At 46.7% G+C, this 23,102-nt stretch overlaps 1 protein-coding gene across 2 annotated transcripts in view; it reads left to right on the forward strand.

The window, feature by feature from the left end:
- Window positions 1–3,704: 3,704 nt before the first annotated feature.
- LOC116942632 (KH domain-containing, RNA-binding, signal transduction-associated protein 2-like) overlaps window positions 3,705–23,102 on the forward strand; it is a 37,627-nt gene continuing 18,229 nt past the window's right edge. Inside the window, exons 1-3 of one of the 2 annotated variants that reach the window (XM_032954771.2) lie at window positions 3,705–4,068; window positions 4,552–4,680; window positions 22,408–22,529. In XM_032954771.2, the coding sequence (XP_032810662.1) occupies window positions 4,581–4,680; window positions 22,408–22,529 (222 nt within the window). In that variant the 5' untranslated portion in view covers window positions 3,705–4,068; window positions 4,552–4,580. The remainder of the gene's footprint in view (window positions 4,069–4,551; window positions 4,681–22,407; window positions 22,530–23,102) is intronic. The other variant, XM_032954770.2, reaches the window with a different exon arrangement.

Raw genomic sequence — 23,102 nt, forward strand, 5'->3', positions numbered from 1 at the left:
AGAAACAGAATCTTTATTTATACTGGAGGAATCCCATGAGCTATAAAGCTCTTTTCACTGATATCCAGTAGGGGCGGGGCAGAAAAGTACAACAACAAACAATACAAAAACACATTAGGAGTGCATAGTATAGGGAAGGTAAGCAAATCACAAAAAAACGTACGTCTATGTTTATTTTATCAGGTGAAGCCCACTGAGCTATTAGCGTCTTTATCAGAAGCGACCTGGTCACTAAATGATAGCTCAACGAAGTGGCTTATCATGTGGAAAAGTATAGCAGCCAAATAATCTAAATACTACAATCGAAATATGGAGGGAAAAACCGGAGGCACCGGAGGAAAAAAAATCCATGCGACCACGGGAGAGAGACACGCCAACTCCAAACATACAGGCGTCAGGGTCGGGATCGAACCCCGACTTCCTGAATACCAGGCGAGGAAGACAACATCATGCCACCTTGACGCCGCTTTAATACAATTAAATAGGTTAAAGTACATCAAACCCCAAGCTTGGGAAAGCCAGTAAAACAACAACCAAAACAGTCCCAGACTATACCAAGACAACACACAGTCCCTCGATAAATAGGAAGGATCAAAGTGACACCTCACATTTGCAAATATGGCTGTATATAGCCTTAATGGGTGCTGGCTAACAGCACTTGATGTTAGCGAGCGTCTACAGTGAGGGAAAAAGGTATTTGATCCCCTGCTGATTTTGTACGTTTGCCCACTGACAAAGAAATGATCAGTCTATAATTTTAATGGTAGGTTTATTTGAACAGTGAGAGACAGAATAACAACAACAAAATCCAGAAAACCACATGTCAAAAATGTTATAAATTGATTTGCATTTTAATGAGGGAAATAAGTATTTGACCCCTCTGCAAAACATGGCTTAGTACTTGGTGGCAAAACCCTTGTTGGCAATCACAGAGGTCAGACGTTTCTTGTAGTTGGCCACCAGGTTTGCACACATCTCAGGAGGGATTTTGTCCCACTCCTCTTTGCAGATTTTCTCCAAGTCATTAATGTTTCGAGGCTGACGTTTGGCACCTCGAACCTTCAGCTCCCTCCACAGATTTTCTATGGGATTAAGGTCTGGAGACTGGCTAGGCCACTCCAGGACCTTAATGTGCTTCTTCTTGAGCCACTCCTTTGTTGCCTTGGCCGTGTGTTTTGGGTCATTGTCATGCTGGAATACCCATCCACGACCCATTTTTAATGCCTGGCTGAGGGAAGGAGGTTTTCACCCAAGATTTGACGGTACATGGCCCCGTTCATCGTCCCTTTGATGCGGTGAAGTTGTCCTGTCCCTTTAGCAGAAAAACATCCCCAAAGCATAGTTTCCACCTCCATGTTTGACGGTGGGGATGGTATTCTTGGGGTCATAGGCAGCATTCCTCCTCCTCCTCCTCCTCCAAACATGGCGAGTTGAGTTGATGCCAAAGAGCTACATTTTGGTCTCATCTGACCACAACACTTTCACTCAGTTGTCCTCTGAATCATTCAGATGTTCATTCGCAAACTTCAGACGGGCATGTATATGTGCTTTCTTGAGCAGGGGGACCTTGACGGGCGCTGCAGGATTTCAGTCCTTCACGGCGTAGTGTGTTACCAATTGTTTTCTTGGTGACTCTGGTCCCAGCTGCATTGAGATCAATGACAAGATCCTCCCATGTAGTTCTGGGCTGATTCCTCACCGTTCCCATGATCATTGCAACTCCACGAGGTGAGATCTTGCATGGAGCCCCAGGCCGAGGAAAATTGACAGTTCTTTTGTGTTTCTTCCATTTGTGAATAATCGCACCAACTGTTGTCACCTTCTCATCAAGCTGCTTGGCAATGGTCTTGTAGCCCATTCCAGCCTTGTGTAGGTCTACAATCTTGTCCCTGACATCCTTGGAGAGCTCTTTGGTCTTGGTCATGTTGGAGAGTTTGGAATCTGATTGATTGATTGCGTCTGTGGACAGGTGTCTTTTATACCGGTAACAAGCTGAGATTAGGAGCACTCCCTTTAAGAGTGTGCTCCTAATCTCAGCTCGTTACCTGTATTAAAGACACCTGGGAGCCAGAAATCTTTCTGATTGAGAGGGGGTCAAATACTTATTTCCCTCATTAAAATGCAAATCAATTTTCATGCGTTTTTTCTGGATTTTTGTTGTTGTTAATCTGTCTCTCACTGTTCAAATGAACCCACCATTAAAATTATAGACTGATCATTTCTTTGTCAGTGGGCAAACGTACAAAATCAGCAGGGGGGATCAAATACTTTTTTCCCTCACTGTATTATAGGGGCACATGTCTTTTTCTGTCGTGTGGGTATCGTGTGTGTGCGTGTGTTTTTGGTGCTGGCCACCCACCCATTTGTATGCCGTGCCGGCCTTCATAGGCGCTCACTAACAGCACTTGCCCCAATAGTCTGTTAAGGCTATACGGGGATCATTTTCTGTCTGTGTGTATGTGTGTGTGTCTCTGTGTATGTGCGTGTCTGTGGTTGTGGGGAGCGGTAGTGTAGCGGTTCGCGCGATGCGCTACGAACCCGAGTTCGATTCCCACTCACGGATAACGCCAGTGACGATTATCTGAACCGGCCCTGGGCCTCTCCTAGGTCGACTCAGCCTCAAATGAGTACCTAGCGTGGTCTGTAAAAAACTTTGCCACTGGGGAGACAAAGGCGGTCGGGAGTGGTGCTGGACACCCACCCCCTCGTGTACCGCTCCGGCCTTCATAGGTGCTCGCTAACATCACTTGCCCCTGCAGTCTGGTAAGGCTACACGGGGGATATTTGTCTTTGTTTTCTTTGTGTGAGTGTCTGTGTGTGTTTGTGTATATATGTGTGAGTGTGTGCGCGTCTCTGTGTTTGTGTGAGTGGTTGTGTGAGTGTCTGTGAGTGTGTATGTGTGTCTCTGTGTGAGTGTGTGTCTCTGTGTGTGTGTGTGCGCGTCTCTGTGTGTTCGTGTGTGTGTCTCTGTCTGTGTTTATGTGTATTTATGTGTGAGAGTGTGTGTGTGCGCGTCTCTGTGTTTGTGTGAGTGGTTGTGTGAGTGTCTGTGAGTGTGTATGTGTGTCTCTGTGTGTGAGTGTGTGTCTCTGTGTGTGTGTGCGCGTCTCTGTGTGTTCGTGTGTGTGTGTCTCTGTCTGTGTTTATGTGTATTTATGTGTGAGAGTGTGTGTGTGCGCGTCTCTGTGTTTGTGTGAGTGGTTGTGTGAGTGTCTGTGAGTGTGTATGTGTGTCTCTGTGTGTGAGTGTGTGTGTGTGCGTCTCTGTGTGTTCGTGTGTGTCTGTCTGTGTGAGTGTCTGTGTGTGTATTGTAGCGGTCAGCGCGCTGCGCTCCGAACCCGGCCTCCCCGAGTTCGATCCCCGCTCACGGCCAACACCGGTGACGATTATCTGAACCGGTCCTGGGCCTCCCCCGAGGTCGACTCAGCCTCAAATGAGTACCTGGCGCGGTGTGTAGTAACCATCGCCACTGGGGAGACAAAGGCGGTCGGGCGTGGTGCTGGCCACCCACCCCCTCGTGTGCCGTGCCGGCCTTTATAGGTGCTCGCTAACAGCACTTGCCCCAACAGTCTGTTAAGGCTATACGGGGGGGTCTTTGTGTTCCTGTGTGTCTATGCGTGTGAGTGTCTGTGTGTGTCTCTGTGTGCGCGCGTGCGTCTCTGTGTGTGGGGCGGATCGGGGGAGTCGGTGGGGGCACGGCGCGTGCGTACTGAGCGGTAGCTCCTCGCGGCGTTTATAACGAAACGCGCGGCACTGCCTGGGACCAGAGCGGCAGTAGCAGCGGCAGTCGGGCACGGCCCAAACGGGGCAAATACAGAGAGAGAGACACGGACAGAGGGGAGATAGGTAGGCAAGCCCCGCCGAGCACAAGAGGCGTAGGGACCACACACCCGTTTAAATAACGCGCAGGGAGGAGCAATCTCGAGCCTCCGCGGAACATCGCGCATAGGAGGGCAGCAGCAGCAGCTGTGGACGACATCACACGGACGCAGCAGCAGCATCATCGCTACGTTACACGCGCAAGGCACAGCAGGCTCGTGGAGACTACGCTCAACCGAGTGGCGAAAGGTTCTACAGCAAAGCACACTATCGGACAGCACACTCTATAGCGCAGCACACTATATAGGACAGCACACTCTATAGGACAGCACACTCTATAGGACAGCACACTCTATAGGACAGCACACTCTATAGGACAGCACACTATATAGGACAGCACACTCTATAGGACAGCACACTCTATAGGACAGCACACTCTATAGGACAGCACACTCCATAGGACAGCACACTCTATAGGACAGCACACTATAGGACACTCTATAGGACAGCACACTCTATAGGACAGCACACTCTATAGGACAGCACACTCTATATGACAGCACACTCTATAGGACAGCATACTCTATCGCGCAGCACACTATAGGACACTCTTTAGGACAGCCGGACCCACGCACGCGAGGCAGAGCGGATGCAAGACCACGCTACCGACACTCAGCGAGGCGACTCAGTCTGTCCGTCCGCTATCCCACCCCCCACATCCCGCATCTACAGAGCGCCTTCCCTGCCCATCCCCGCTTGCCATGGAGATCATCAGCAGCAGTGCCCTCCTGGTACAGGGCGCTCCTCTGGCGGAGCTGCAGCTGGAACGCAGCGGTAGTACTGTGACCGCAGGAGCAGCAGGTACAAGACGGCGCACACCACTCACCCACTCACCCCTGTCTCACTCTGTGGCATGGGGGGTCACATTTGCGTGCCTAGTGCTGAGCGCTATTTTACTGCCTCTACTTATCACAGTAGTCGCGCCATTCCAAGTATTTGCCACTCTGTTGCCTCCCATTCCGTTTATTGCTGCGTAATGATTTATGAATATGCTCCATAGTGTAATAACATAAGCGGTATCGATCATGCCAGCGTCCGAGTGCTCATATTGTGCCAATTTCCATCTGTGCTGCCAAAGTCACGTTTCTGTAGCATGGCAAGTAAGTCCATAGTGCACACACACACACCACTGCTGATGTCCCATGCATTAAGTGACATGTTGCGATAATGCGCTGCTTGGCTAGGGCTAGCCTGCGGAATGATGGGCCGAGTGTATTCAAGGCGGGGGATGCCGAACTCTTAGATCAGAAAACTGCTGTCCTGCAAACTGAGCAATAGAGTCATCATCCGGTTTTATCCCAGTCACGGAATAATGTTGCAATATATTCCGATTGGTTTTGTAATTTAAACTTTTGTTTTTTTTTCTTTCTGCATAATGAAGACGATAATATGCAGTTTAAATAATTACACCCCGCAGCGCAATAAGAATAAGATATACGAACTACAGAGTATTGTATGATTTAAACGACAAATGAGACGGCCGGGCGTTGTGAACTTAGTTTTATTACAATGCATATATTGTAGGCTGGCTTATGCCTATTTAGCCTCTTGTTGCAGCAGCCCTTTTTCCCACTTCAGCAATTGTTTATTGCTGTGGTTGTCCCACCTGATGACGGACGCTTGTGTTGCGCCCGAAACGTCGTGATATAATTTATTTTATTTTATACCTACGTGACTTTACCGAAAGAACCAAAGAGTAAGCGATCATCTGTTCGCAGCAACTATAGCCTGTGGAGCCCTCCACATTTAGAGACGCGTGTTTCGAGTATTTGGCGACCCCGCATTGAGCTATAATTTGTGACGGCAAGGTCGTTTCTGAAGAAAAGCTATATCGCTCAGTGGGCCTGATCTGGTGAAATAAAAAAAATGTTCAATGTATTAGTTGACCTCCTGACGCACAGGTACACCGTATGCTAAAGTGAGCCAGTGAACCGTGCTTTCCAAACCGAGGCCCTGTTTAAGAAGGCGCGTGCCAGTTGCGCACGGCATCTGCGTTACGATGTAGCACAGCTTACATTACGATGTTGCTGATACACGATTTCCCTGTTGCCGTTATCTTCGTGCTACACTGGTGATAACACATCATGCGTTAGTTCCCGAGCATGACTGCTGCAAATTTATAGAAGTTTGGAATTTCCAAAAGTCTACTTTGCAAAGATAAAACAATTTATTATCGCAGTTGTGTATGCATGTATGTTGAACTTATTTCGCACCTTACATAGCCAACCCTGCTAATCGGACTTTTGGTATACTCGTTTTGAGTTAATACAGTGAAGTCATCATAACTGAGCCAATGGTAAGAAATGTCACATTTACATGGCTGGGCCCAAACTCTTTGTAGGACGACCAATGTTGGTTTGACTGGTAACTCTGGATAAACTCTGGGTATAAAAGGACTGAGTGGGAACCCCGACCGAGAATCGAACTCATAACCTTTGTGTGTGTGCAGTGCACTAACTAACGGTGGTGCCTCTGGGCTGCGTAATTATTACAAGAAAAAGCACCGAGTGAGAATGTAGTTGCTCATTTTCTTGGCTCGTAGTGACCGCACTCACTGTCTTATTTTTTGCCTGTGGGCATAGTAGCGGTGCAAAAAGGTCACGCATTTATAGGATCAGCAAATGGAATTTGCATTACCATCTCATACGCTCGTAATGAAGGCTTGTTGTATTGGAGGGCGCGCACGTGCACTGCTGCTGTGGCGTCTGGGAGGGCCGTAATGCAGCAAATGTATGTAAATGGAATGCTGGACAATGAAGGTAATGAATGGGTTTTAAGGACAGCAACTGCATCAATCCCGCTCGTGAAAACCTACTGCGCATAATGCGTTGTGATTGAGTGTTCGGTTTGATATGTACCGATAAAGATGAAGCGGACATACGCCGAGAAAAAAAAACACAATACTCATTGGCGTTGTTAAGCACGTAGATCACATACCAACACAGATAAAGCAGCCATTCGCCTTCCCATATCTGACCCTCCACGTAAAGATTGCATCCCACCAGCCACACGCCCCCATCAGTCATACACCGTGCGGCTGATGATGGCATGTACAAAAAAACTTAAATGCGGAGGGACATGGTGTATTTTTTGCTTATTAGTGTATTTTCTCACTCCGGAAATATGTGTATTTCAGGACTCACGCCCCCACTTGCATTTGCTGAGTAAACACCGTGAGCAGGCTGGTGGTATACAACTGATTGTGACTCGCGGTGTAATTCATGGCAACTGAAATAATTGCACGCTCTTAAAAAGCATCCCAACTTGGTCAAGTATAACACCGAATATGGACACGGGTTCCACTCCATTAATTCCCATACCGCCTCCATTCCTGTGTTCATAATTGCCTATTAATCGTTTGTTGTATTACAACTTAATTCAGTTTTGTACTGAAATGCAGTTTTCTGTAGGATTTTTATTTCATTAAGCTCACGCAATTTTATTTTTTAATTCACTTCAAGCACATTCCCATATTTATGCTGCATTGATCCGTTGAGACCACCACAATCCTCCGATGAGGCACACCCAGCCCACAGAGGCGCGATTTAGTCAAACACTGCAATTCATTTGAATTTCACAAAATAGTTCCAGATCACAATGGCCCACTTTCACAACAGAGTTATAAACATGTGATCGGCATTCGTAGACAATTTTAATATGTAGTTTTGTTATCAATGTTTTTTTTCTCAATTGGAGCTCATAATTCAAAAGCTAACCTTGTTCAGATACGTTGTGATATTTATTTCATCATCATCATCATCCATGATCTATGCACTGCTGGATGAAGGCATTCACAAGTCGTTGCCATCTCTCGTAGTCTTCAAGATCGATATGAACATTTCGTCTTCGCTGAAGCCGCAGTCATGTGATGTAAGAATCCATCCAGAGCGAGCTAATCTCACTACTCCATCTCTGTAGACGTGATCCTCTTAGGCTATGCTCTCTCCCTTCCACTACGTCGTAATTCTTGACCACTGGCCATCATCCCTACGAGTGACGTGTCCTGCCCAAGCCCATTTAGTTGTCAACCTCCAATAACATCTTTTCTAACTTGCTTATGTTGTTCACTAATCTGAGTGTTCCTTTCTCGGTATCATTCCTCGTATGCAACTCACCGAGACGTTCGTACACTTTTCAGGTTTTAATTCAATCTTCTCTGTCAGTGCCCATATGTACATACTCTTGGGTCACAGCAAGTGATATACACTGATTAGAAACGTTCCACTGTAGTCACATCAGTGTTTATTTTCAATTAAAGACTGGATAAAAAAAGAGGGAACACGTATTCTGGATCATGAATAACTCCTTAACTTTCCAGACCTATTGTTATATTTTTTATACACAGTAAAAAACAAACACGGCAATTATTTCACGCTTTAAGTTTAATATTTTGAATTTATAATTCATTTTCTTTACAAAAAAACATGTTTGTCATGTTTTTAAAAAAATATTTTATTGTTTCCCTTCTACGTGACTTTACCGAAGGAACCAAGAATATGTTTGCCAACCTTTAAGATTTAACTAGAAATATGCATTACCTCCATACAGGCCATGAAAAATGTGTTAGTGAGCACAATTTTGATTTGTTATTGTGATACAGTAAGCTAATTTGAAATAAGGCCCTTTCAATATGTAATATGTTGGGATTCCAATATTAAACAACTAAGAATTATATGCAGTGAGTACATAATTCATGCAACCTATTTAATATTAACATATTCCTTTAAAACGAAACATATGCATGGCTAATTAATAGTGGGAGCATGAGTAAATAACTTGAGGTGATTAGCTTGATGGCAATTACAAAATTGTGCAACGGGGGAAGTCAATATTTTAAGAGCTAAAATCGTGTTGGTGATTCATATTCCTACGTACACAAATATGACGTTTTTTTCCCATTGAAATGGTTTTGTTTTTCAGATAAGCTGTCACATGTGAAATTTCATTGTCGTGAGGGCAATGTGCCCTTCCCTGGAGGAGGAGGGTTACTTGTGCTGTGGTGTTTCCAAAGGAATGCTAAAAAAGGGTAACTGGATATAATTGTTTGGCAGAGGCTGCAGATAAAACTTAGCCCCCTCGGGATGTGGGATTTAAATACTATCCTAGCCCTCTACTTCTGCTCACCTCAACTTAGGAGAGATGCCCTGCAGTTGCTTGGGTATGAAGAGCAATTGCTGGAAATGAATTGGGTTATTTATTCATGCTGGTATTTATTGAGATTGCAATTTAACATTACCACCCGCTGAATGGGTAATGATTTAATTTTCAGGTTGTTTATAGTGAATATTCAATCATAGCACATTGAAGATGTGTTTTATCTCGAATGCACCATTACATTTATTTATTGGCAGTGATTGGGCATTTTTAGTATTTAAGGCACACAGTGGTACATTTAATATGCGGTTAATACAAAAAGGATTTGTATTAAATACAATTACACTAACTTTACAATTCATAGTTATGACCCTTATTGTATTTGAAAAGAACAGTAATATAAGTACATTGTGCACATTTTTACAAAATATATGTAGGGTGATTAATTTAGAAATAACATAATTTCTGATGTGTATTATATCTTGACATATTATGGAACATTGCGAGAGTGATGGCTCCTTGTCTTACAGAGGAGAGAACTAAAATATATAGTAATTGTATTGAGATTGGTATCAGACGTGTAGAAACTTTTAAAGTAAAATCTTATTTTCATTGAATTTTCGCCGCAATATTTCAACGGGGTATCTATAAATGCATCGTCCTGTATTATTAATCACAGGGAATTTCACAGAGTACTGCCGATGAGAGACCGAATGTCTAGTTTTTCTTGTGTTGATACAGTGCTGCTGAAATTATGTGCTCCCAGAAGGCGGTGTGGCTGATGAGATGTGTAAAAAATAAGTGTATTTTAGTTTTTATGCAGAGGGACGACGACATATGTGGATGGCAAGGGAGCATTTGTCAGATGATTTCTTTCATGTAACCGTCGCATCTCGCTAGGTGGCGCTGCTGTGTTTCCCTTCAATGCACTGCTTCCAGTCACAAAAAACGTCAGTCTTGCAGACCTGCAAGTCTGGTCGCTTTACATTCACATCACCCTCTGCCTTTACGGCATCAACAAAGTTCAAGCCACGTGGTTACATTGGGTTTGTATTTAAAGGCAAGACCACTTAGTTTCACCGTTAAGTAAATGTCACTCGGTGTATGGGGTTGGTCACTTCTCGAATATCATACACGAGGGAGTGGAGTGAAGGTGCAGTGGTTGGCGTACCACCGTGCGATGTACAAGACGGCCGAGTTCGATTCCAGGGTAATAGATAACTTCTGTGGCAAGGGATAACTGAACCGGTCCTGAGCCCTCTCCCTGCATTGACCGGTGCGGTGAAGTATGGTCAAATAACCCACACGATCAACCCGGTGTGAGGTTAGGTATTTATCCAGCAGTCGATTGACAAAGGACTGTGAAAATAAAAGAAAATAAGGTTAGGATACATACTAGTGCAATAGAAATGGTGAAAGCGCTGTTCAGCTGCACCGTTAGCTCGGGTGGGCACAGAATCACTTCTCACACCATGCTCTACGACGTTTCACGATATGACCATTACCGTGATGTCAGTTTCCCTTAACTACATCTTGTTTGGTGTTCGTGGATGTATTTCTAGTATGATGAAATATTGTTGAAAAACATCTTCAAATTGCAGTTCAGCTTGATGATTTAATCATTGAAATTTGGCAAATGCTGTCATAAAATTACGACATGATGTAACCACTCTGCCGTCAATGTATCTGGAAATAATGACATAGAGCACTAATCTAATATGTAGTGTTATTTTATTAATCTTTGTTGTGATTATTTTATTTTTTTTGAAGGGGTCAGGAAATAAAACAAACCGATTAAAAATATTTTACAAAAAAAAACCAATTAGATTATTGTGGATAGTATTTTGTACAATATTGTAACTATGTTATATCGCTGCAACGTGTATGTTTATGACTATTTTTTCAAGGATGGCATGTATTACAGGCAACGTACACACATATATAATGTTTTCTATCGTGCTATCTGCAACATTAATGATTTGTATTAATATTCAACTGGCGAGGCTCAACGCTTGTGTTTCGTGAAAACAATCTCAAGGGAACATTTCCTGGCTGCTTGGTGACCTATCCATAAACGGGGCCAAGGAAACAAATCATGCTTATTTACTTGCTTACAAACATTTTGCCAGCCGCTTTTTATTTCAAAAACAAAGTGTGCAAATTAAACGTGGGAGATGTTAATCCTTTGAAATCATTTGCATCTTTTGCATGTACAGTGAGGGAAAAAAGAATTTGATCCCCTGCTGATTTTGTACGTTTGCCCACTGACAAAGAAATTATCAGTCTATAATTTTAATGGTAGGTTTATTTGAACAGTGAGAGACAGAATAACAACAAAAAAATCCGGAAAAACGTGTGTCAAAAATGTTGTAAATTGATTTGCATTTTAATGAGGGAAATAAGTATTTGACCCCTCTGCAAAACATGACTTAGTACTTGGTGGCAAAACCCTTGTTGGCAATCACAGAGGTCAGACGTTTCTTGTAGTTGGCCACCAGGTTTGCACACATCTCAGGAGGGATTTTGTCCCACTCCTCTTTGCAGATCTTCTCCAAGTCATTAAGGTTTCGAGGCTGACGTTTGGCAACTCGAACCTTCAGCTCCCTCCACAGATTTTCTATGGGATTAAGGTCTGGAGACTGGCTAGGCCACTCCAGGACGTTAATGTACTTCTTCTTGAGCCACTCCTTTGTTGCCTTAGCCGTGTGTTTTGGGTCATTGTCATGCTGGAATACCCATCCACGACCCATTTTCAATGCCCTGGCTGAGGGAAGGAGCTTTTCACCCAAGATTTAACGGTACATGGCCCCGTCCATTGTCCCTTTGATGCGGTGAAGTTGTCCTGTCCCCTTAGCAGAAAAACACCCCCAAAGCATAATGTTTCCACCTCCATGTTTGATGGTGGGGATGGTGTTCTTGGGGTCATAAGCAGCATTCCTCCTCCAAACACGGCGAGTTGAATTTCGATTTAAAGCTTTCGTGACTGCAATGATTAATCTTCTTTGGTTCTTTCGGTAAAGTCACGTAGAATGAGAATAAAATAATAAATTGATAAAATAAAATAACACAATAATATTCTCACGACGTTTCGGCCACAACACAAGCGGCCTTCATCAGGTGAAGGGAGCGAGACTGTCTGGTAGGACAGCGCTGGAGTGAGAGAGCCACGTTCAGATCACGGCTTTTAAGCTGTGTGAGAGGAACAAAGAGCCTTGACGAAGGAATTAGCATAAAATTTAGCATTGAAATGGCTGAATGATTAGCTTGTGACTGGTCACAGAAATAGCTATGTTAAAAGTTAAAGCATACACATCCGCAGAGGAACCCTTTTAACAATGGGTGCCTCTGCGGATGTGTATGCTTTAACTTTTAACATAGCAATGGGTGCCTCTGCGGATGTGTATGCTTTAACTTTTAACATAGCTATTTCTGTGACCAGTCACAAGCTAATCATTCAGCCATTTCAATGCTAAATTTTATGCTAATTCCTTCGTCAAGGCTCTTTGTTCCTCTCACACAGCTTAAAAGCCGTGATCTGAACGTGGCTCTCTCACTCCAGCGCTGTCCTACCAGACAGTCTCGCTCCCTTCACCTGATGAAGGCCGCTTGTGTTGTGGCCGAAACGTCGTGAGAATATTATTGTGTTATTTTATTTTATCAATTTATTATTTTATTCTCATTCTACGTGACTTTACCGAAAGAACCAAAGAAGACGGCGAGTTGAGTTGATGCCAAAGAGCTCCATTTTGGTCTCATCTGACCACAACACTTTCACCCAGTTGTCCTCTGAATTATTCAGATGTGCATTGGCAAACTTCAGACGGGCATGTATATGTGCTTTCTTGAGGAGGGGGACCTTGCGGGCGCTGCAGGATTTCAGTCCTTCACGGCGTAGTGTGTTACCAATTGTTTTCTTGGTGACTATGGTCCCAGCTGCCTTGAGATCATTGTCAAGATCCTTCCGTGTAGTTCTGGGCTGATTCCTCACCGTTCTCATGATCATTGCAACTCCACGAGGTGAGATCTTGCATGGAGCCCCAGGCCGAGGGAGATTGACAGTTCTTTTGTGTTTCTTCCATTTGCGAATAATCGCACCAACTGTTGTCACCTTCTCACCAAGCTGCTTGGCAATGGCCTTGTAGCCCATTCTAGCCTTGTGTAGGTCTACAATCTTGTCCCTGACATCCTTGGAGAGCTCTTTGGTCTTGGCCATGGTGGAGAGTTTGGAATCTGATTGATTGCTTCTGTGTACAGGTGCCTTTTATACAGATGTAGTGGAGTAGAAGATACACATGGGTAAATTGGCCATATACAGTACATACAAACAGTGTCGGTCATGTAAGGTCGGGCAGGTGATGAAGTCACGGGTGGCATAACCTAGCCAAAGTAATTAAGGGAGTCAAGGGACGAGGGCTGTGATTGGTCGAGAGGCTGTTAGCGTTAAGTGGCGGCGTCACGGAGTCTGGGCCGTTGGACAGGTGTGGAGCTGGCGGGAAAATGCCAGCGAGGCACGTGGCAATTAATTAAGGCTGATTGGAAAGGGGATAAAAACGCTAGGTGATTGGACGGCGAAGGAGTTGTTGGCGAGAAGTGGAGACAGCAGCGGGTAGAGAGAGATGCGAAGAGGGAAGCCGTCAAGTGTTAGTGGGAAATAGGTTGAGAGCCGAACCCAGAGGACAATAAATAGCGAGAGTTAGCGTTAGCAGAGTGGAGATTACGGTATAGGTAGGTACAGGGAGAGTTAGCGATAGATAAGTCACTGTGTGTGAAGAGATAGACAAGTCACTGTGTGTGAAGAGATAGACAAGTCACTGTGTGTGAGGAGATAGACAGGTCACTGTGTGTGAAGAGATAGACAGAGTCACTGCGTGTGAAGAGATAGACGAGTCACTGTGTGTGAGGAGATAGAGATAGAACCACTGTGTGTGTGGGGAGAGAAGAGACTGTGTGGGGAGACAAGGAGTATGAGCGGACGGTGCTGAGGGGAATTCGAGTGTTCGAGTTGGCGGAGCGCGGAGAGGAGAAATTATATATAGTGTGTGTGAAATTATATAGTGTGTGTGTGAAATTATATATAATGTGTGTGTGTGTGCGGAACGATGGAAATAAAAGTGACGGTGGAAGAAAGGCGATTGTCGTCCGAGTGAATCCAAGGCACCACATTTGGTGTCAGAAAAAGTACGTAACACGCTACGATGTCAAAAAAAGCGGCAAAGGAAACAAATGTGCTAGTGGACTCAGGCGGCGACAGCAACAACGACGATGTACAGCCCGGCCAGATGACCGGCAGTACTCCTGACCGGGACAGCGGTTCGGGTGGTGTTGAAGGCCCGGGATCGCCAGAGGATTGGCGAGTCCTCATGACCCAGTGGGAGGCCAGGATGGAGAAGTTGTCGGAGGAGTTCCAGAACTTTTTGACGGAGAACCGCATTCAACAACCCGTACCGGGTCTACCGCCGGAGGTTGCTGCTCAGCCGGAGCGGGAGGAGGACTCTGACGACGAAGACGACCGGTCGGCAGGACCGCCACGACGGCTACACGTACAACGATTTGAGGCCAAAGTGGGAGATTGGACGGCGTTCATACGAAGATTCCGTGCGGCTTACGAGTCCCTGAATTCGACGGAGAGTGCCGCGTTACGAGCACTGCCAACGGCATTGGATGATGACTCCTTAGCAACTTTTAACGGACTCCCTGCCGCTGTCAGAAAAACATTGGACGGTGCTATTTTGGCAATGAGGAAAGTCTACGAGCCGCGGTCGGTCGCCAAACGTCGATTTCAACAGAGGAAACGGGAGGCCACGGAGTCCCCCCTGGCATTCCGCAGCGCCTTGCTGGCCCTCGCCCAGGTTGCGTACCCGGCGATGGACGAGGAGGGCTGGGACTCCCTGCTGCAGGAGAAGATGCTACAGCTGGCGAAGGAGCTGAAAGTCATCTTGTCACTCCCGGACAAGGATGATGACGACGACGTGTCGTCGTTGCTGATCGCCAGGAACATACAAGTCAACCTTGACATATGAGACGAACCAGCGGCGGCGGTGGTGCAGCCGTCGCTGATGACCCCTGCCGGGGCCGGGAGCACGGTGGCGGGGGTGGTGAACGAGACGCCGCCGATGGCAGCAGCGGCCGGGGTGTCGACCGGAGAATGACGGCGTCGTCCCAGGGTAGATGGAGACGGCGTGCATCGGACATGCTACGAGTGCGGGCGGAGGGGTCATCTCGCCCGCGACTGCTGGAGACGGAGAGGTGGTCCTCCAAGGGCGCCGAACAACTACAGCGGGCGGTTCCCCCAAGACCAAGGATCCCGGGTGAGTCGAGATGCATTCAATACAGGGCCGCCGTATCCACATCACTCATCCGCGTCATCTCACCCGTATTCATCGGGTTCGGATAGTACGCATGGCCGGGATACGTGGGGCGCGTTGGTACATTGTGTGTTGGGGACCGCGCCAGGATCGTCGGATGAGATGGCATGCATTCAAGGTGTTATAGTACGGGTTATTGTAGATACCAGGGCGTCGGCGACTATCATTTCGTTGCAAACTTTTTGGTCGCTGCCGACGTCGCCTGGATCGCTGGGGCCGGTGGAAGGGCCATGCGTAGCGGCAAACGGGGGTAGTTTGGGCATTATGGGCTGCGTGGTTGCGACAATTCATATTGGGGAGGTGATTGTGACGGGAAGTGTTTTGGTTTCAACGGCCTTGGCGGTACCGTGTTTGTTGGGCACGGATTTTTTGTGAAAGATGCCGATTAAGATTTCAGTGGAAAAAGGTTGTTTGGAATTACCGTCGGGGAGATGTATGAAATTTTTGGGGACGCCTTCAAAATTTGCGGTGGCGAACGCTGTGGTGCAGGCCGTGGTGAGCCGCACCGTGCGCGTCCCACCTGCATCGCAAATATTGGTGCCGCTATGGTTAAAGAAGGAATTGCCTTGGGATGAGCTGCAGGAGGGAGTGCTGTTAACACCCTCAAATGCTGTATCGAGAATGCCCACCGTGGTAGGGGCTTTTACCATAATACCAACATATTGCGACCCTTTCATTCAAATTGTAAACGCGGGGCACGAAGAGGTTGTTATTCAAGAGGGCACTACGTTGGCGCACGCGATGGGTGCGCCGGGTCCAGAAACGAAAACATGTTTTGCTATGGGACAGGATGAAATGTTGTCAAGGGAGGCAGACGATCCGGAATGGTTAAGGGATCTTTACAAACAAAACCCAGAGTTATCGCCTGTACAACGGTCGAGTTTGCATGCGTTGCTAGTGGAATTTAAAGATGTGTTCAGTTCAGTGAAATACGACGTGGGTCGAACGACGTTGTTGTGGCATCGTATTGACACAGGAAACGCACCCCCGATCAGGTTAAATTCGCATCGTGTAGGTCCTCTTGAGAAAGAATGTATTCGACGATCTGTTGATGAAATGCTAGAGCAAGATATTATTGCCCCATCGTCCAGCCCGTGGGAAGCCCCTATTGTCCTCGTTAAAAAACGTGATGGAACCATGCGATTTTGTGTTGACTATCGGAAATTGAATAAAGTTTCGGTGGCGGAAGCGTACCCGGTTCCACGAATTGATGATTCACTGGACGCCCTGTCCGGCGCCAGAATCGTTTCGACCCTCGATCTGTTGTCGGGCTTTTGGCAATTTCCCCTGGATGAGGAGTCAAGACCTAAAACGGCATTTCGGACACCACAAGGATTGTATCAATTTAACGTGCTCCCGATGGGACTCCACTCCGCGCCGGCGACCTTCCAGCGATTAATGGAACTCGTGTTGTTGGGCCTGCAGTGGGAGTCATGCTTGATATATCTAGATGATGTGATTGTTTTCAGCAGGAATTTCGATGAACATTTGCAACGACTGCGCGCCGTTTTTGGCAGAGTGCTGCGCGCCGGATTGAAATTTAAACCACAGAAGTGCCAATTGTTAAGAACATCGGTGAAGTATTTGGGGCACGTTGTTAGCGCGTCACGAGTGGCCACTGATCCGGAAAAGACGAGTTGTGTGCGAACATGGCCAGTGCCGAGAACAGCAGGGGAAGTGCGTAGCTTTGTGGGCTTTGCGTCGTATTATCGGCGGTTCATTAAAGATTTTGCCACGATTGCTCGACCATTGCATACGCTGACCGGGAAAGGTGTGAAGTTTCAATGGGGGATTGCAGAACAAAAATCGTTCGAAGCGTTGCGGGCCGCACTGGCGGACGCACCGCCGTTGGGATACCCGGATTTTACGAAGCGATTTATACTTGAAACGGATGCCAGTGATACGGGCATAGTCGCGGTTTTGTCACAGATGGTTGAGGGCGTCGAGAGAGTGGTGGCATATGGCAGCTGGGTGTTATCGCTGGCGGAGCAAAAATACTGTGTGACGCGTAGATAATTGTTGGCGATTGTCCATTTTGTTCGGCAGTACCGACCATATCTGTACGGCAGGGAATTTTTGATCCGCACTGATCACGCGGCACTACAGTACTCGCTGCGTGTGGATCAGCCGTCAGGGCAGATGGCTCGCTGGCTTGAGACCCTCCAGGAGTACTCTTTCACGATCCAACATAGGAAAGGAACACGCCATGTAAACGCAGATGTTTTGTCGAGGTTTCCGCGACCGGCTGAGACGTGTCGGTGCGCAGAGGGCTCGCTGCGTTGCGGCCCGCCGCTGCAGGAGGTTCCGCAAACGGTCGCTGCAGCGGGTTTGGGAGTGCCAGGGATAATCCCTGGAGCAGAAATTGGATTGTTGGGGTTGTCATTGAAACAGTGGAAGCAACTGCAGGTAGAAGATTTCTTCGCTGACCAGGATGAGGCTGCGTGCCTCTCGTTCAAGGGGATCGGAGGATCGCCCATTTTTGATGTTGACGGAGGGGTTGCTTGTTCGCTGGTATGTGGAAGCATAAAAATTTTGTATTGCTGTCCCGAGGGTGTTTCGGGGGAAACTCATTAACGAGATACATGAGAAATTGATGCATTTGGGGGAGAAGAAGACCGCGTTGACAGTGGGGAATGAATTTTACTGGCCGTGAATGTGTAATGATGTGAAACAGCATGTAAAAGCGTGCCAGGAATGTGTGCGGAGGAAAGCGCCGGCACGGCCATATCGTGTCCCATTGCAATCGATTCAAGTTTCGAGAGTGAAGGAAATTGTGGCACTAGATATTTTGGGTGCGTTCCCCGTCACCCCCCGAGGGCACAAATATTTGCTCGTCGGGGTGGAATACTTAACTCGTTGGCCGATGGCCTGGCCGCTAGTAGACCAGTCAGCGACGTCGATCGCTGAGGCTTAATTGAAAGGGTACGTCTTAGATAAGGGGGCCCCGGAACAATTGCTTACTGACCAAGGCAGAAATTTTTCATCGAAATTGATTAAAGACGTGTGTGACTCGCTGGCGACCAAAAAGATCCGGACGTCCCCGTACCACCCACAGACTGACGGGATGGTCGAGCGGCTGCATAGGATGCTGACGTCCATGCTTTGTCACCAAGTAAACACCGCTCAAGATGATTGGGACCTACATGTTGCAGTGACACTGGTCGCGTATAGATTGGCCCCGCATGCCTCAACAGGGTACTCGCCATTTTTTCTAATGTATGGACGGGAACCAGAAGATTGTACGGCAGGCAGCAGCCACGGGAGCCGTGGAGTGTTGGAGATAAAGCCTGGTTGCACTGTCCCATGGTGCCGATGGGATAATCCCCAAAGTTTCACCGCCCCTGGCAGGGGCCCGTTGATATTGTGGAGGTTTTACGGGATCAGAGTGTGAGAATAAAATTCGGTCGTCGGACATGGTTTGTTCACCCGTCGTGCCTGAAGAAATTTGTGGTTGGTGTTAAAGTAAAGCGTCATCCCCCATCCGAGAGTGGCCTGTATTGGATGCGTCCGATGAACCTGTGGGGAGGTCACAAGTGCGCGTGTCCCAGAGATCTACCCCCCGTGTGCCTGCAGGATCGCCCCTTTTGGGCAGGGTTGCTGACCGGACGCCGACTGAACGGCCACAGATCCGGACCAATGTCCGTCCCGACCGGGAACGACGGACAGCCCCACCAGCAGAGTGTCGCTGGGACAGGGATGGGCGCAGGGTGGAGCCCAGGAGCGCCCCTCGTTGGCGAGACGAGCGAGGCCCTCCCTTACCGCAGGGTGTCCCGTGCAGGGGAGATGGGCCGGCAGCGGGAACCCGTTCCAGGAGAAGTACACTACGTTGACTTTGGGGGGTTTGGGGATTCTGTATAAAGGTGTTGTGTGAGTGTCGTTGTGTGGTGCGTGTCGGGTGGTTGTACAAAATGGTTATGTGTTGCGAGTGCGTTCTGTATATATGTTATCATCATTCCATCCGCTTCACTCCACTACTCCACTTCGAGTATAGCGTAGCCGGGGACGGCTAGGTTCTTTCATCACGGGGGGGGGGGGGGGGGGGGTGATGTAGTGGAGTAGAAGTTACACATGGGTAAATTGGCCATATACAGTACATACAAACAGTGTGGGTCATGTAAGGTCGGGCAGGTGATGAAGTCACGGGTGGCGTAAGCAAGCTAAAGTAATTAAGGGAGTCAAGGGACGAGGGCTGTGATTGGTCGAGAGGCTGTTAGCGTTAAGTGGCGGGTCACGGAGTCTGGGCCGTTAGACAGGTGCGGAGCTGGCGGGAAAATGCCAGCGAGGCACGTGGCAATTAATTAAGGCTGATTGGAAAGGGGATAAAAACGCTAGGTGATTTGGACGGCAAAGGAGTTGTTGGCGAGAAGTGGAGACAGCAGCGGGTAGAGAGAGATGCGAAGAGGGAAGCCGGCAAGTGTTAGTGGGAAATAGATTGAGAGCCGAACCCAGAGGACAAAAAATAGCGTTAGCGAGAGTTAGCGTTAGCAGAGTGGAGATTACGTTATAGGTAGGTACAGGGAGAGTTAGCGATAGATAAGTCACTGTGTGTGAAGATATAGACAAGTCACTGTGTGTGAAGAGATAGACAGAGTCACTGCGTGTGAAGAGATAGACGAGTCACTGTGTGTGAGGAGATAGAGATAGAACCACTGTGTGTGTGGGGAGAGAAGAGACTGTGTGGGGAGACAAGGAGTATGAGCGGACGGTGCTGAGGGGAATTCGAGTGTTCGAGTTGGCGGAGCGCGGAGAGGAGAAATTATAGTGTGTGCGGAACGATGGAAATAAAAGTGACGATGGAAGAAAAGCGATTGTCGTCCGAGTGAACCCAAGGCACTACACAGGTAACAAGCTGAGATTAGGAGCACTCCCTTTAATAGTGTGCTCCTAATCTCAGCTTGTTACCTGTATAAAAGACACCTGGGAGCCAGAAATCTTTCTGATTGAGAGGGGGTCAAATACTTATTTCCCTCATTAAAATGCAAATCAATTTATAACATTTTTGACATTCGTTTTTCTGGATTTTGTTGTTGTTATTCTGTCTCTCAATGTTCAAACAAACCTACCATTAAAATTACAGACTGATAATTTATTTGTCAGTGGTCAAACATACAAAATCAGCAGGGAATCAAATTCTTTTTTTCCCTCACTGTATTAAGTAACCATAGCTTCCATTTGACGTTTTACAAAAAAATATAATATTGGTGTTTTGGTACATTCAGTATTGAACTTTGGTAAAAAAAAAACATTTAAATAAATATCTACATTTTCCTTTTACAAATGCTGCCCATCTTTAATTCACCACACCTCTGTTTACAGCAGCGACATTTGCTTGTACCTCGACCAGACCTCAAATGAGTGCGGGGGGGGGGTAACAAGAGCTCGGTGTTTGTAAAGAGCAAGGTGCGGCTGTGAGAAGAAGCCACTTGTTCTCATAACGAACAAGCAGCAGCCTTTTCTAAGTGCCCTGCTGTGAATGGCGATCTACATTAGTTCCTGTTTTAATTCAGTTCGGGGATAAGTCTATTGAATGTGCAGTATAATACATTAATGGTGAATGTGATGAGGGGACCACCTTTGACATTACATCAACGCTCCTCCTTCGACGTTGCTCCTCGTGTTCACAGCGTGCTATTTCAATAATTTCCTTTCATAGTAAAATAACTATTTACTATTTTCATTTGACCAGGTCAGGCCCATTGAACTATATAGCTCTTTTTCAGAAGTGACCTGGCCACAAATGACAGCTCAACGAAGTGGCTTATCATGTGGGAGTGTATAGCAGCCAAATACTCTAAACGCATGTTTCTAAATATGGAGGGAAAAAACGGAGGACCTGGTGAAAAATCCACGCGACCACGGGGAGAACATGCAAACTCCACCTATACAGGTGTCAGGGTCGGAATCTAACCCACAGGAGAGGTAATTGACATCTCGCCACCGTGGCACCCAATGGAAAGAGTATAAAGTTGCAAACGAAATAAAGCTAATCTTGACTTAAAGCTTTCGTGACTGCAGGAATTAATATTATTTGGGTTTTTCGGTAAAGTCACGTAGATAGGTTCAAATAAAATTTTAAAATTACCAAAAACTACGACGTTCCTCCCCCACCCCCTTTTCCTGATGATGACCGCTTGTGTTGCAATCAAAAGTCGGAGTTTTTTGTTATTTTCTTTGAACCTATCGACGTGGCTTTACCGAAAGACCCAAAGAATAGAAAAAAAACAAGACGTGAAGTGAATGTGTAATAGCAGCTGGTAGGATTGTTGACTCATCACGAGATCCCGGGAGGGTATTAGCACGCGGCGCGGTAACGTAGACACAGGGAACCTTCAGACACCGATGGTAAGTCGCGGAGCTCAGCGTGCGACGACCAAAAACGAGACCCTTGCACTTCTGCGAGGCGAGTGGGGGGGGCATAAAAAAAACAACGCAGGTCGAGCACAGTGGACATTTCTCGACATTCAAATTCCTGCTACCCGATTCAATTACGTAAATAGTAACCCGCATTATAATTGCATCTACATATTAGCTCCGAGATTGGGGGACCGTCTTCAAAGCGGTTTATACTGCATTCTGATGCAACAGGCCCCCCCACCCCCTATAAAATAAACATCGCACCTCATTAATTGGATCGTGTGTCAGCGCTCGCATCGCAAATTGGAATTGCGATATTCTCTTTAAATAGGCAACAAGGGGTCAGTGTCCTTGAGTTAGAGCCAGGCTCGTCCATGTAAGGAGCTATTTAGTGAAAGTGGCACGTTCTGTGTTGGTATCAGATTAGTCCTGTAAAGGTAACAGATGCTGCCGCTTCAATACAACACCGCTCTATATGGGAGCAAATGTGCTGGAGAATGGGGATTTGTCTGACTTGTCACATTTTATTTATAAAGAGGCCGACTGCCTGCACCTCCACAACAAGCCAGATGTAGGAATAAGCTCATTGCAAATCGTGGCTAAAATACTATGCGATGGCCTCTTTTAAAAATGCACGCACCAAAAAGAATCACACATTCATATGTGGTTATATTAGGTTGTGCTTAACATCTTACAACTCTTTTCTGCTTAACAGAAACTGAAGTGTGCAAAAGGGATAATGCTGTAGATGAGGAGAGAAAATTCTTGGACTTGGTCAGCAATAAGAATATGAAGTTGGCTGAACGGGTCATCATTCCAGCAAAACAGCATCCAAAGGTACAACAACGTTGATTGTTTAAGACACTGCATCATAGTGTCTGATGGGGAGGGGCGGGTTGTCTCTATGCAAATGTCCTTGGAATGGCGGTGTGTTATTGGGTAGGCTTGTTCGTGGCCAGGGTTGTTATTGGCCAAGCTTGTTATTGGCAAAGTTTGTTATTGGCCAGGCTTGTTATTAGTCAGGCATGTTAGTGGCCAGGCTTGTTACTGGCCTGGCTTGTTACTGGCCTGGCTTGTTATCGGCCAGGCTTGTTACTGGCCAGACTTGTTACTGGCCAGACTTGTTATTGGCCAGGCATGTTATTGTCCAGGCCTGTTATTGGCCTATTTTGTTATTGGCCTATTTTGTTATTGACCAGGCATGCTAGTGGCCAGGCTTGTTATCGGTCAGGTTTGTTATTGGCCAGGCTTGTTACTGACCAGGCTTGTTATTGGCCAGGCTTGTTATTGACCAGGCTTGTTATTGACCAGGCTTGTTCCTGGCCAGGCTTGTTCCTGGCCAAGCTTGTTTTTAATGTATTTGCACTTCTTTTGCCTCATTTTGTTAAAAGGGTGGCAGTAGTCTGTGGG

This window comes from Petromyzon marinus, chromosome 15, assembly GCF_048934315.1.
Source record: "Petromyzon marinus isolate PM22_M1 ecotype Great Lakes invasive population chromosome 15, UKy_Petmar_22M1.pri1.0, whole genome shotgun sequence".
NCBI lineage: Eukaryota > Metazoa > Chordata > Hyperoartia > Petromyzontiformes > Petromyzontidae > Petromyzon > Petromyzon marinus.